The sequence below is a fragment of the Mustela nigripes genome, chromosome 18 (assembly GCF_022355385.1).
Source record: "Mustela nigripes isolate SB6536 chromosome 18, MUSNIG.SB6536, whole genome shotgun sequence".
Taxonomy (NCBI): domain Eukaryota; kingdom Metazoa; phylum Chordata; class Mammalia; order Carnivora; family Mustelidae; genus Mustela; species Mustela nigripes.
In genome coordinates this window covers 22,537,566-22,552,706 of record NC_081574.1, presented here as the reverse complement: position 1 = coordinate 22,552,706, position 15,141 = coordinate 22,537,566, and the positions used below count along the sequence as shown (strand labels likewise).

The 15,141-nt window shown below is 37.5% G+C and overlaps 1 protein-coding gene across 1 annotated transcript; it reads left to right on the top strand.

The window, feature by feature from the left end:
- The first annotated feature begins 3,686 nt into the window (after positions 1–3,686).
- On the top strand, positions 3,687–11,584 carry FGF20 (fibroblast growth factor 20). The gene is made up of 3 exons (XM_059384310.1): positions 3,687–3,972; positions 9,715–9,818; positions 11,183–11,584. The coding sequence occupies exons 1-3, from the start codon at positions 3,687–3,689 to the stop codon at positions 11,426–11,428; spliced, it is 636 nt and encodes a 211-aa protein (XP_059240293.1). The 3' UTR covers positions 11,429–11,584.
- The last annotated feature ends 3,557 nt before the right edge of the window (positions 11,585–15,141 follow it).

The following is a 15,141-nucleotide window of genomic DNA, read 5'->3' as shown; positions in this document are numbered from 1 at the left end:
TTAGCTCATAAAGGTCTTTCTCATTCTTTTTTTCCCCAGCTGTACAACACTCCATTGTATGAATGCATCATAATTTATTCATTTAGTTTCTTATGTATGGAAATTTACGTTGTTGCCAATATTTTGTAAAGACAAATAATAAATAATGTTAGGCAAATGTACTTATATTCTATTGAGGGCGTAAGTCGTGGCTTTGACATCAGCTCTTTTTCTTTTTCTCAAGTTAAACACATGTAGGAGAATCAAAAAGCACTGGCTTCTTTTTTCATGTGTTAAAAAGAAAGATTCATGACAATATGCTTGCTGAAAAGCCATACAGGAATTATATGGTCTGGAAAACTGTAACTACATTTTGTGGAAGTATAAATTGTACCACATATTTGTATAACAGCAAGGCAAGTGTGGTCTCTAGGAAGTAAAGGTGAAGTTGATTAGATTGCAGTGTATACTTAAAAGTTGAATAATGCACTCTTGTAAAACACTCTTCAAAATTATTTAACTTCCCATGATATCATCACAGCATGTGCAAAAAAAAAAAATCTTTAGTGTTATCTTTTCCTGTCACGTGACTAGTGCAAACAAAAGAAATCCTTATCTTTTTGTTTCTATTCTGGCCCTTTATAAAATGGCATTAAGCACTTACACATTAAAGGTTTGGTTCAGGGAAAAAAGATTTATTTTGTATTTTAAACAAATTATACTTTCCAAATTATGAAGCCAAAATGTTCCCAACAACTGAAAATTCTAGCATCTTATATGCACAGAAAACTTTATAGTTTTAAAACCACTCCTGTGTATTTTCACATTGAAGTCCCAAAGCAACCCCAGGCATAGTGAATGAGGCAAGTAGTTATATTGTATTCCTTTTACAAAAGTTGAAACAGAGGCATTTAGAAAGTTTAAGGAAATTGCCCTGGGATGTAGGACTCTGTACTAAACCCCTAACTAAAATCTAGGACATTTTTTTTTTCTTTATAAAGTGGGATGTGCTTATCTCATAGGGTTAAGGTGGTGATCAAATAAAGTAATGCACTTGAAAATGCTGACGTTGTAGAAAGAGGGGGTAGTTCTATTATTGGAGTATTTGGGGTTTGGTGACCATAGGTAAAATTTCCTGATATTTTTATCTATAAGTAACACAAGAGACTTAAACAGTCTAAGAGCTATAGATCATACAGCAGGACTTAAAGTGTTCATATGGGGAAATATTTCATAGACTGAACAAGGACCTCAAGGAGCAGGTGACGATGCCAGAAATCCACTGTGGAATAATTAACAGTATTATATGTTGTACAGAACTTAGACCTTGAAACGAACCTCATTAAAAGGTACCTGATCTTAGTTTTAAAACCTTTAAGTATCTCTTCTGTGAAAGTAATCAATGTATGCGCTGGCTACTTTAGTTATCCCGCTATGAGATTCACACAACTTTGATCTAACTTTCTTTGATTTAACACTGCAATTAAGAAGATTTGGTTCAAAGTAAAAGCTCATTGGTTGGTGTTTTACACTGATGTGATAATGTTTACACAGATGTGCTTTGAAATCTTGCTTATGGTGGATTTGAGGGTCCTACCATACGACAGACCGCTGTTATCTGAAAGGTGAGACAATATGACTTCTACCTGGTACAACCTTTAAAGCAGATGTAGAATATACTTTTCTAAAGTGATTTATCTGTTTATTGTTCTTAGCTAGTGTTTTTGCTTTATTTCATATCTATCAACAGTAAATCACTTGTTTTAAGGACTCTTTTATAACTTGGTTGCACAAGGGTCAGTACTTAGGGCTGTAGTGATGAAAAGATGTAACTTTACCTACTTTAAAACACCTTCCAATTAATTACAACACACACACACCCCAGAAAAAAACAAAAACAAAAACAAAAACCATTCAGAGCAAATAAAATAAAGCAGTCACATTCATCTGTGCTCCCATGTTCCGACTTTTGCTGGACAGACCAACTAGACTGCAAAATTAACTACCAGACTGAAGAACTAAACTTTAGCCATTCCCTAAAACTTTTTGCTCAGGGGGAGCATAAATCTGCCAAATGATTCTCAACTCTTCTGCCACTGAAAAATTTTAATGATCTTGAATTGACTAGTGGTACAAAACCAAAGTTTTAAGGCTCATATGGACAAATATCCACCACCTTCACTTTAATGACTTTTTGTTTTACAAATAAGCAAAGGCACGATTGATTACATTTTTACCAGTAACTTTTCTTGTCTCAAAAACACATCAAAAATCAATACCATTTACTCATCTTTATAATCAAAATGTGAGCCCCCCCCCCCCATCTAACCTTAAAGAAAATGCCTAATCTAAAAAGAACAGGGAAATGCTCTTAGATTGGGTAAGGAATACAAAAAATTCATTTTCTGTTTGTGGCAAGTAATAAGAATGTAAACCATCTCTTTTCAACCTATTTGGGTTTACCCTCAGTCCTGAGAGTCATGTTATGTTATATTATGTTATCATAATATTATATTATGTTATATTATATTATGTTATCATACTATGTTGATGAAAAGTCCATGACCTTAGCACACAATTTAGAACTTCCATGTAGATATAAGGCAGTCCTGGTTATATCACGTGCTATCTGAGTAAAGATAAACATTAAAGAGAACCTGGGAAGGGGGGGGGGGGGTATGTGTTCCTAACCTAACCTTGATTATGTAAAGAAAATCCCCCATCTAAATGATAAAAGAAAAAAGTAATGCTTGCACATTTTATTAGTGTTTTAAAATTAGTGAGTTAAACTGTCAAAGCTTTGATTTTCCTTTCATGTGTGTCTGGGCAGGTCTAAGCCTCAGGTAACACCCTTTTTCCTTCTCTCTCTCTTACCTTTCTTTGCACCTGTCCACTGCAGGCTCCCAGCAGCTCTCAAGGAGTCCAATTCTCCTCTTCTCCCCTTTTCCTCCTCCCACTCACCCCCTCCTCCACCCCCTCCGCCCACCTTCTCAGCGGCAGCCCCCCTTCTCCTTCTTCTATATACCTGCCAAGCTGGGCTCCTTGTTAGCAGCGATCTATCACTGCAAAGGAGCTCACATCAAAGGCGGTTGCACAGCAGTAGCCGAACAGCATCACGGTTGTCCCAAAGACAACCCCAAAGAGGGGCCTTCGCTGCGCCTCCCCGACGTTGCTGGCTAGCTTTGGCCAAGTGTGGGAATGATTTTTGCGACAGCATGGATAGAGAATCGTCAAGGGCCCCTTTTGGTCACTTCCGAAGAGCAAAAACGTGTTGAGAGGAGACCGGTTTAAGATTTCAAACAGAACCTCCCCAGTGCGCATGAAAGGACTTGATTAGCATATGTCAAGAGGACCCGCATATATACTCGCTGTGTATGTACGCAGGACTCTGATCTGATCAGTTTGCGGAGTTGGAGCCTCAGCCCCCAGCCCCAGCCCCAGCCGGGTATTGGCAGCGGCCGCTTATAGATGTTCCTGCAAAGCCAGCAGCCGGCTCCCACCTACCCAAGGAGAGAAGATCGCTCCAAGACAGTGAAAACTCCCCTGCTATCTCAGTGCAAAGTCCATTCGGCGACCTCACAGGAGTAACCGGGTCTTTTTGCACCTGTTTTGCTCTATTTTTTCTCCATTCACGTCCCCATCCCCGCTACATTTTTGACTGGGGTCTTTTGTTTCCCGGATCCTCCGCCTCTCCCCCTGGCCCTTCCATGGCTCCCTTAGCCGAAGTCGGGGGCTTCCTCGGCGGCCTGGAGGGCTTGGGCCAGCAGGTGGGCTCGCACTTCCTGCTGCCTCCTGCCGGGGAGCGGCCGCCTCTGCTGGGCGAGCGCCGGGGCGCGGTGGAGCGGGGCGCCCGCGGCGGGCCCGGGGCTGCGGAGCTGGCGCACCTGCACGGCATCCTACGCCGCCGGCAGCTCTACTGCCGCACGGGCTTCCACCTGCAGATCCTGCCCGACGGCAGCGTGCAGGGCACCCGGCAGGACCACAGCCTCTTCGGTACGTACCAGCCCCCCGGCCCCCCAGACCCCCGGCTCCTCTTCTCCACCCGGTGCTGAGGGAGCTCCCGGAACCCATCCGGTTCGAGGTGCGGGCTGGGACTGAAGGGCGGGCCAGCGCAGGGACAGGGAGGACTTTCCTGCTCGCTTCCCGAGGCAGTCTCTAGCAGGCCTGCAGCTCCAGATGCTGGGGGGCGGGAGGAGAAACGCTGGGTGCTCCTCACGCACCTTTCGCCTGTCCTTTTCTGCTGCCTGGGATCAGAGCTGGACTCGGAATCACTTGGACTTGGACTCGGAATCTTGCACTTCTTACCTCGCAGGCAGTTTTCGTGGTTTTTTTTTTTGTTTGTTTGTTTTGTTTTTTATCCCGATGTTATTTTCTCCTGCTTCCTCTCACGTTTCCTCCAGTACCGTTTTCTTATCCAGAATTAATATCGCAAGCCTTCCGCTTCTTTAAACATGCCCCACAGCTATGCAGCTTTTAAAAATGCATTCAGGGCTCCTGTTCAGAGGGTCGCTCTCTTATCGGATGGGGGCATTTAGGTAAATATTCACTCAAAGAGGTAACAGATGAACTTTCAGGGAGCTACTGGTAGGCTCACCTGTAGGCTCACTGGTAGGCTCAATTCTTTGAGCTTAAGTTCTACTTGGGCGAGAAAAGGAAAACACACATACACACACACACACACACACACACACACACACACACACCCCACCCGGCTGGCTACTGAGCATGCCCAGTCGTTCAGCCAAGCTCCTCTTAAGAAATTGTGAAACGGGAAAGCAAAGATCTTAGTATTGACCGTCTGTAAGAGGAAATGGGGAAGCGAAAGAGGATATGGGTGGGAACACATCGAGACGTGTTTCTGAATGCCTCCAGCAAGCCCGGGAGCAGAAGGAGTTAAAAGAAAAAAACAAACGAAGGATCCTTGTGACACTAGGTTGGGAAATCATAGATCTCTACTGTTAATTACTCCCTAACACTATGTGTGACCAGTAAGTGCCCTCAACAGTCTGAGGCTTAATTCTTCTTTTCTGTGCAATGATGGAGTTAAATTAGGTGATTTAAAAATGCTCTCAGGTTCTAACATCTCAGGATCTTTTACCCCCACGGCGGGAGTTTTCATTATATTAGAGTTAACCCGGTAGCATTCTCAAAGGATTTTTGATCATCAAACTTGGGACGTTACTGGAGAGATTTATTGTATTTTTTTAAAAGTACCATTTACTCGTTGGCAGCAACGGGAAAGGGCCCAACATCTGTCTTCCTTTCTTTTCCTTAATACTGAGGGACTCTTTGCGAATCTCATCTCTGAATGGTCCTCTCTTATCTTGTCCCCTTCCCCTTGTTCTTATACTCTCATTCCTTTTTTTGGCTTGCAGTACTCATTAAAACTTTGCAGAAGTGTAAATCTCGGTTTGAGGGGCATTTGTAACTCTAGATGTAGAAATGAGCATGTGGTGGTCATTTGGCAGCACTTAAAGGCTTAGAAAATTAACTTTTTAAAACCCATATGGTTGCAGCTTCCGCTGATCTCTTCCAAATTCCCATTGACTATGAGTCAAGAGTGTCATGACCTATTGGCCAACCTTGGGGTCACTTTTAGAAAGTGGTTTCTAAATTGAGGAGGCTGAGATTCTGGTTCTAAAGAACTTTGCTGACACCAGGTGGCTCAGTTTTCTTGCTTTTAAAAATTACCGAACTCCATTAATTATCGAAAAAAAATCATCCAGCTACTAGAAAGATTTAGAAATGAACACAAATGTGGTGAGGCCTATAAGCAGAGCAGGTAGAAGTTAAGCTGAGGTAATACTCAGACTCCGTTCCCTACCCTCACCCCTTGTGATACATAGTAGAGCCTTGGACACCTACCTACCTTTAAGACACTTGTGGTTCACCTGTAACTCCCCCATGACACAAGTTGCTTCTTTCAGATTGTGTCTCTTTATAAGACTATAGGAAGAGATATAAATCTATGGGAAGAGATTATAAATATTTATAGCCTTGATAACATTCATTAACCTGGTATTTAAATCATTTCCTTAAAAAATATTTCATATCAGAATTGCTATCTTCTACAATATATTTTTGCTAAAATTTTACATAATTATTTAGTAATTGCAAAAATATGAGTTAAACGTATTTTGTGATTGTTTAAGTCACTATGGTGGGAGGCTACATATCAAAACAAAATATCTACTGTTATACAAAGGGAAAAGAACCCAGGTTAGTTCTGATAGCCTGAGGAGGTTTGAACAGCCTCTGCCATGCCTTACAGCGCATCCTAGTGGCGTTGGATGGCTAAGACATCATAAGGGAGTAGAGGTGAGAAGAAAGTTTGTTTCGCATGTATATCATATGCTTCTCTCTGTATTTGCCTTCTTTTTCTAGCACCTCAGTTATTCATTATGAGATCATTTTGGTATTTTTCTTTTAAACTCATTTATGTGCCATCAAAGTGAGAATTTTGAAAAAGCTTGAGAATGGGTATTTGTGATGTTAAAGTAAGTAACATGTTTGATAGTTTATACTAATTTTCCCATGATTGATGATGTGAAAAATTCAGAATCCTGTATTTAAAATTTGAAAACCACATCAAGGTTGAAAACCACAAAAAGGTTCCAGTGAGGTTAAAATAATTTCCTATCTGAGTTCCCTCTACATTTATGATAGAGTTTTTCTGCACAGTAGTACAGTAGGACGATTTTACCTAATATGTAAACATGGAATCATTACTTAAAAAAAAGTTTAACCTGAGATCAAACATACTCCTTTAAAGGCTTTTCCTTTATTCTCCCCTATTCTCCGTAGATTTGTCTGATGTGGTTGCATTGTGGGTTGACTCACCTGTTTATTATGATTCTTAAAAAGGCTGGCTTTGAAAATGATACCAGAAAGACAAAGCCCCTCCAAGTCTTTTTATGGGACACTGGGCATTAGAAAATCTATCTAAAATCTGTGATTACCTCTTAAGGAAAGTTTTTCATGTCTACTCTTTGTTAAGGAATTAGCTTAGTTGCCACCTCATATTATAAATAAGAAAGACTTGTCAAATCCCATTTAAGAATCAAGTGATTACAAATTACTATGTGGTATACTATTTCCTTGAGGAGAAAAAGGATCAGAATTTAAAAGTGTGGCTAAAATCTTTAAGAGGAACTCGAAAAACACATAACCTTTTTCCCATCAATCTCTGTGAGCCATTGCAAAATTATTAATGCCTGGTTAAGGATGAAGTTTTAGATGTTGTTTAATAAATTTGAAGCTATGAATACAATTGTTCTAAAAATATATGTGATTTCTACAACTACAGATTTTTTACAAGATAACAGCATTATCTTAAAATGAGAAGTAAAGTATAGGTGGTTTACCATTTATTATTGAAAGAAAAAATAGATACTTTATAAGACCTGTTATATGATTAGTTTATATGGAAATGAAACATTTTTTGAAACTTATATTTTATTGTACTTGGAAATTGGTTCTCTTATACATCCTAATCATTTAATCAGTCTCTGGGTTTTGAAAGACAAGAGCATCTTAATGTAAGTCAGATATTTAAAGAGAATTAAGTTACCTTATAGTGAGCCCTCATATACTTTTCCATTTGAATTTAACATTCAATACAACTTCAAGTAATTATACATTTGTAGGTATATCCTGGATGAAATTCTATTAATATTACCTTCTTTTACGGATCATGTTTTAGGTCTATCTTTTTATTTCTAACAGGAACCATTCACTAATGAGCTTGACCATAGGTTAAATTTTTTTTACTCTCCACCTCTATGTTCATCATTCCAGTGACTATCCTATGGAGTCTGTGTCTTCCTGCTGTATCTTATCTTCTCTCTTTTGGCTCTCAATTAAGGGCACTGAATCTTTCAAGCCACTTATAGTCTATTTGGTAGTGTATTCTTGTTATAAGGTCCTTGATAGCTCTAGCGTTGTACATGATCTACCAATCGTTTGAAAGAGCTAATTTGAGCTCTTGAGAATCTATGTTTAGAGCTTAAGAATCTATGTTTCTGCTAAAGAATGAATTAGGCTCTGGACAGAATAGAACTCTCTGTATAAGGGTTAGCCAGATTTTGGACTTTCTCTTGGCCTTGGGAACACCACATGTCCAAACAGGAATCTGTACAATAAATCAAGATATGACTTAAGAATGAAAATCAGACTAAACAGTGCACATTTATATTGCTTGTACAGCTTAAGAAGGAGGAAAGGGGTGAAGGTAGAAAACTGTTAAAGGCAGTTTCAACCAGAGAAAGTATGTCTATATATATTTTCAACAAAGAGTCTAAAGAACAAGATAAAGAAATTATTCCAAAGGTGAGTGTGTACAAAGAAAAAGAGTGATGCAAAGGGAACATTATTTCTTTTACTATGGTGTATTCGTGTATTAGTAGGAGAATGTTTGATACTGGTTTATCTATTGATAAATGAAAATAATTTTAGAAAGTTATTGATAATAAAATCTACTTGCATTCTAAAATCTCAGTATTTGTCTATCATATTTAATGAATTATACAGTCCTTTTACTTCTTTGAACTATCATATTTATTTTTAAGAACCATGTGACAGGTTCTTATTACACATACTGTGTAATCTATAACATATAGATTACATATATAATATATAGATAATATATAATATACCTATATATCTATATAGATATATCTCCATTGGTTTTGAAACCAATGGATAGTCCTGAAGTAGAAACGCTGGATTAGGCCTCAGAAGATGTGAGTTCAAGTGTCAGTTCTACTAATTTAGAATTTCATATTCTTAGGCAATTCAATAAATCCTTTTGAGCCTCAGTTTCTTTATATGTAAAAATGGGGACGATAATATCTTCCATACCCATATTAAGGAATTGTTTTTTTTGAGGACCAGATAGAAAATATAAGTCAAAAGCCTTTATAAACTATAAAACACTAATGTATCCATATAAGGTATACTGGCTGTTGGGAGAAAAGATGGACTTGATTCAGAGTTAGCAAAACCAAAACAAAACAATAAATAGAATGGGGCGCCTGGGTGGCTCAGTGGTTAAAGCCTCTGCCTTCGGCTCAGGTCATGATCCCAGGGTCACGGGATCGAGCCTCACATCGGGCTCTCTGCTCAGCAGGGAGCCTGCCTCCTCCTCTCTCTTTTTGCCTGCCTCTCTGCCTACTTGTGGTCTGTCTGTCAAATAAATAAAAATCTTTAAAAAAAACCCCAAACAATTAATAGAACATATGTAATTAACTAATGGAATCATAGAGAACTAGGAACATCTCTATTATGTACTAATTTATGATAATAATAGCTTCATTTGTTGAATGCCTAAATGTGTCAGTCCTTATCACTCTTCTGGAAAGAGGCATTTTGCTTATTTTGTACATGAGGAAACTGAACCCTAAAGATGATAAATGACTTGTGTGGACAGACTGGTCAGTAAGTTACTATGAAATTTTAAATTACTGTAAATTTCAAGGTACATTATGCAAGTCAGTCTGGTTTAAGGTTTTATACCTTTAACATTACACCATGATGGACAACTTTTCTTTTTAGGTTTTTTTTTTCATCTGTAAAATGGGAAGATCATCATAATAAGATGACTAAATAGCACTTTTCAGCTTATGAAGGAGTTCTGCCTACATTATTATATTTAGCAATATTGGTTTACTCTTTGGAAGATTTTCAGTAATCACATGTTCATTAATAAGTATGTCATTATTTTGTTTATAAATACAGGTATCCTGGAATTCATCAGTGTGGCAGTGGGGCTGGTCAGTATTAGAGGTGTGGACAGTGGTCTTTACCTTGGAATGAATGACAAAGGAGAACTCTATGGCTCAGTATGTATTTTATTTTATTTTTTATTCTTATTTTTTCTCAGTACATATTTTAAAAACATTATTGTAATTCTTAAAATTATGACTATTTTGCCAGTAAAAAACTACCAATAATACATGTCAGAAGAAACATATAAAATACATATATGTAGAAATTAAATATTTATATTCCAATTATTTTCCATATGTCGGGTAGTAGTATACTAACTCAATTTCAGGTTTTTTTTTTTTTTTTTAGAGAGTGAGCACACGCATGCAAGAGGGGTGGGGAGGGCCAGGAGGAGGGGGACAGAGAGAATTTTAAGCAGGCTCCACACCCAGTGTGACCCTGACATCTCACAACCCTGAGATCATGACCTGAGCTGAAATCAAGATTTGGGCACTTAACCAATTGAGCCACCCAGGCGCCCTCAATTATAGTTTTTAAGCCCCAAACATCTACTGCTTTCAGCTTGCTAGTCTGCTTGCCTATTATCCTGAGTCTTTCTACTTCCCTCCATGTTTTGATTATTCCTACCAGAGACACAGAAAAAAAGACAATTTCTTCTTGCCATGTTAAACTCTTTTCACCTTCACATTTTATTTAATGTAAATTTTCTCTACCTGTGATCACCTTCCATAGCTATGTATTTATGTTGCTGATTTTCGTAAATAGGAAACGACTGAATGAAGTCCTAAGATATTGTGGAGAACAACAGAAAATGGCAACTACATATCTGGTTGACCATATCTGGATAATTAAAGAGCCATGACTCAAAAAGTAACTGTGTTCTATCTCTTAGGATAAGATGCAGTTCAACTTAAAAAGGCAAGAAATCATTGGGCCTTTACTACATTTACCTAATGGTAACCTCTAGATGAAAGTTAGTGATGGGAAATGCATCATCAACCAATTAATAAATACATTTAGGGAAGATATATGATTTCGAATGATGGTTTTGAATTAGGAATTTGGATGTTAGCAAGATCTTGACACGTTTCAAAATGACAGTACAGACTTGCTATGTAGAACTTTCTAACAACAGAACAAGATAAATACAGGCTTGTTTGGTGGGGATGGTGGTAGGAGAAAGATATAATGAAACATGGGAAAGTTCTGGGTATTGATTAAGTATTTGACAATAAAACTGAGAACTCACACTTAATTTAAAATTATTTGAAATAAACTACTAAGAAGTTTAGTTGCCTGGAAGAATTCCAGGTAATGTAAGAACTAAAACAAAATAAAGCAAAACCAATTCATCCTTTTCCCCTTCTTTGACAATGATATTATTGTAAGCAAGGCAATACAAATATAGAGATGAGACTTTTCTAAGGAAATTCTCACAAAGGTATTTTTTTAATGGTAGTTACCTTCTGTCTTACAGGAGAAATTGACTTCTGAATGCATCTTTAGAGAGCAATTTGAAGAGAACTGGTATAATACCTATTCATCCAACATATATAAACATGGAGACACTGGCCGTAGGTATTTCGTGGCACTTAACAAAGATGGAACTCCAAGAGATGGTGCCAGGTCCAAAAGACATCAGAAATTTACACATTTCCTGCCTAGACCAGTGGATCCAGAAAGAGTTCCTGAATTGTACAAGGACATACTGATGTACAGTTGAAGCATGACAGTGTCTTCGCTGAAGAGCCAAGCTACAACCATTCTCTCTCGTCAGAGTTCACACTGTAAAATAGTAACCCGGGAGTCTTCTCAAAATGTTATGGAGTTTTCTCCTGGGTGGCTGAATTTGGGAAGAATATTGAGAACAAAAAATAATATTTTGGCTGGAAGTAGATCAAGACCTCTCTTTATAAGTGGATTAAGTTCCCTTAGGTTCATTGGTTCAGTCCTTACTGGTAGATTGAAGCTGAAAATCTGTTGAACTGTGGATGATGGGAACCCCACCTGGTTTGCTGCTGGTACCTCACCTCTCTGGATTATGTTTACTTCAGAAGTTACATTAAAAGTAGATACTTCATGTTGAAGAGATAAATTGACACTGTTGACCAAGATTATTGCTACATAAAGTCTGAGGACCTTGTAGGCTTTTGTAGGTTACAGAATGACATGTAAAAACTCTGGATGAAACATGAGCTATAGAACATGCCACATCAAGATGGAACATTTTTTTTTAAAGGATGGACCTATTTATACATTTTCGATTTGCAAATATTTATTATATATATTTATTTATTAAAGAGTTTATTTTTTACTGGTATATGAAGATAATGCAAAGGAAAAAAAAAAACCCAACAAAACTTCTTTTATTGTGCCATTACTTTCTTGTGATGTCCTGAGCTGTAGAGAAGACATCCTTTTTGCATCATAGAAAACATAGAATAAAATCTTGAATTTCTTTTTAAAAATAAAGTATAGCATAGACAATACATTTTTTTGCAGTCAATTGCCTTCTAAATGTAACATTGGTTCCTTTGGCTTAGAAAAATGTTTTATCAAATTGTATTGAATTCAACACACATTCAAAAGGGAATTAAACATTTTTATTTCGTCTTTTGGTCTCATTCCTTTTTAGGTGAAAGTTGTTCTACTTATATAACATATTTTTTAAATGACAAAAATTCTAGGCTCCTTGGAGAAATACTTTGATATTTAGCAAACTTGTAATGCTGAAAATTATGAAACATGATAGGCAATTTATGCACACTTATTTTCTTGATTCGGTGTAGCAAAGACTCAATTTTTTTCCTACTATGATCACAGGAGAATTAGTCTATGTAGCATTAGCATTAATAATAGTATCTGAGTCTGGTACCTTTTTCATTATATCTCTATTTAGTCATATATTCATGAAAGCCTATTATACAGAAGAAATATTTAGGCACTAAATATTTAGGCACTAAATATTTAGGCACTAAGGATTACGGTGGTCAAGACAGAAGTGAGCCCTTCCTGGAACTTAATGGCTTGTAGGAGAAACAGAAAATAAACAAGTAAGCTAACAGATAAATGCTGTAATGCTGTAAGTGTGAATTGTGATGTGGTCCTCGGGGGAAACAAGGTTTGACACAAAAAGAAAGAACAAATTTAGGTAGGATGAGGGGGCTTCTCTAAGGAGATGGCATTCTTCATGAGCTGTAAAGAATTTGAAGGAGCTACCCAGCCTAAGAGGAGAATAAGAGCCTGATAAGAAGAGGAAGCAAAGCCTGGCCTCCGTATGGTGAGAAGGAGCTTTGTGGTGGGAGTTTAGTGAGCAGCGGGGACAGGAGCACAAGTAAGTTTAGACAGTTTTGCACATACAAATCTGGTATGTTCTTGGAGACATTTCTTTCTTTTTGTTTTACTTTGTTTTGTTTTATTTTATTTTTTCTTATTAACATATGATGTATTATTAGCCCCAGGGGTACAGGTCTGTGAATCGTCAGGCTTACATACTTCACAGCACTCACCGTAGCACATACCCTCCCCAAGGTCCATAACCCAACTGAAGACCTTTCTTAAGGTTTTGTTTGCTTCTGCCCTGCAGTTGTCAATGTCATCACTCTTAGATGCTGCATGGCCCTGAGGATGTTGTCATGATAATGGTAGCAGCTGCCACCAGTTCCCAACTTGGAAGGTTTGATGAAGCACAGATTGCCGGGTCCCAGACCTAGAGTGTCTGATGTATAGGTCTGGGGTAGGGTCTAAAAATTTGAATTTTTAAGAGGTTTCCAGGTGGTATTGATGTGGTTGGCCTGGACATCACATTCTGAGAATCACTAGGCTAGAACAATGTTTCTCACACTTTAATGTATGTACAAAATCATCTAGGGGGTATTTTTATTTATTTTTTTATTATTATTAGTCTCATATATCACATATATATTAAATAATGTGTTCACATACCACTTCCCTTTAGGAGTATCAAGTGAAATCTATTCAGATACCTAGTAGATCTATTAGGACTTTGTTTTATCTTACCATTCCTTTAGCCAGCACTTACATTTATAATGCAGTGTATGAAAAGTGCCAGTTTTGTGAATTAACTGATGATCGGAAATATTGTATATACATACACACACACCAAAACTCTGACTTTATTCGATAAGTTGTTATGCAAATAGGCAGTTTCTAATTTTTAATGGTAAAGTTTAAGAGGTTATTATATACTATTGGTAAGTGAGAATTGAGGAGTTAGTACATCAGACAACTCCTATGTGTTCAGTGCCTGATGCTTCCACTAGCAAATATAATTTTGGGACATCTGGGAGGGGCGTTAGTCCAAATAATCAATCCAAATAAATGCTGCTTTCAAATTTCTTTCAAATTTCTCACAATCATTATAAAATGTTTCCATTTCAGTTTGCTCTAGACAGAGATCTATAAACTGAAGTTAGGCTCAATTAACCTCAGCCTGTAGGTTCTTAAAATGATAATCTTGCTCCTCAAGGTATATATGATATGTGAGATGAAGTCACATTACTTTCCTCTAACCAAAAATATGGTATTACTAATTAGGGTATTTTGCTTAATAGTGTAATGTTGGTTGGTGTGATTAATGTCTATAATTCTTGGCCCATGGTAAGAGTTGCTCAATGTCTTCCTATTGACAGAGAAGGGGTTTAGTATGTATGACATGATATTAGAACAAATCTAAATATTTTTGCGATCCTTGGGTGGCTCAGTTGGTTAAGTATCTGCCTTCAGCTTGGGACAGGATCTCAGGGTCCTGGGATGGAGTCCCGTATTGGGCTCCTTACTCATCAGGGAGCCTGCTGCTTCCCCTGCTTATGCTCTCTCTCTGACAGTTACATAAATAAAATCTTAAAAAAAAAAAGAACAAACCTAAATATTTTCATAGAACCTACAGCCAATATTATTCTAAGGTTCCCAAACTGAGCATACTAACCAAACCTACCGTGGGCTAGTAGTGTGCACAGGGTTTGTGCTGAAGAAGTTGACGAGAAGAGGGTAAATACGTTATTTCATGCAGTGGGTTGAACAGTTCACTTCTGGCTGAAGAAAAAAATTCTGCAGGTCACATTTAGGCATTTAAATTCCTTTACAATTACCTTTCTTTTACCTGGTAATATATAAATGATGACAAAATGAAGGAACAGTGTTAAACTGGCAATGTTTATACCTTATACCAATTTTTCTTCCAGTATGGACTTATAAATTATATAACATGATTTTAAAACTCTTCCTTCAACTGTTTTCTAAGCATATTAGAGTAAGTTTCATTGTTCTTGTGATTATTTTCTGCCCAACAACACTTTAGTTCTTTGCACAGTCTAACTCATTAGAGTGGCCATATATTGACTGGTTAATTTGTTTCAACTGAGTTTTGCCAGAGAATTAAGCCCTATAGAGAAATAGTGTGACTATTTCTTAATC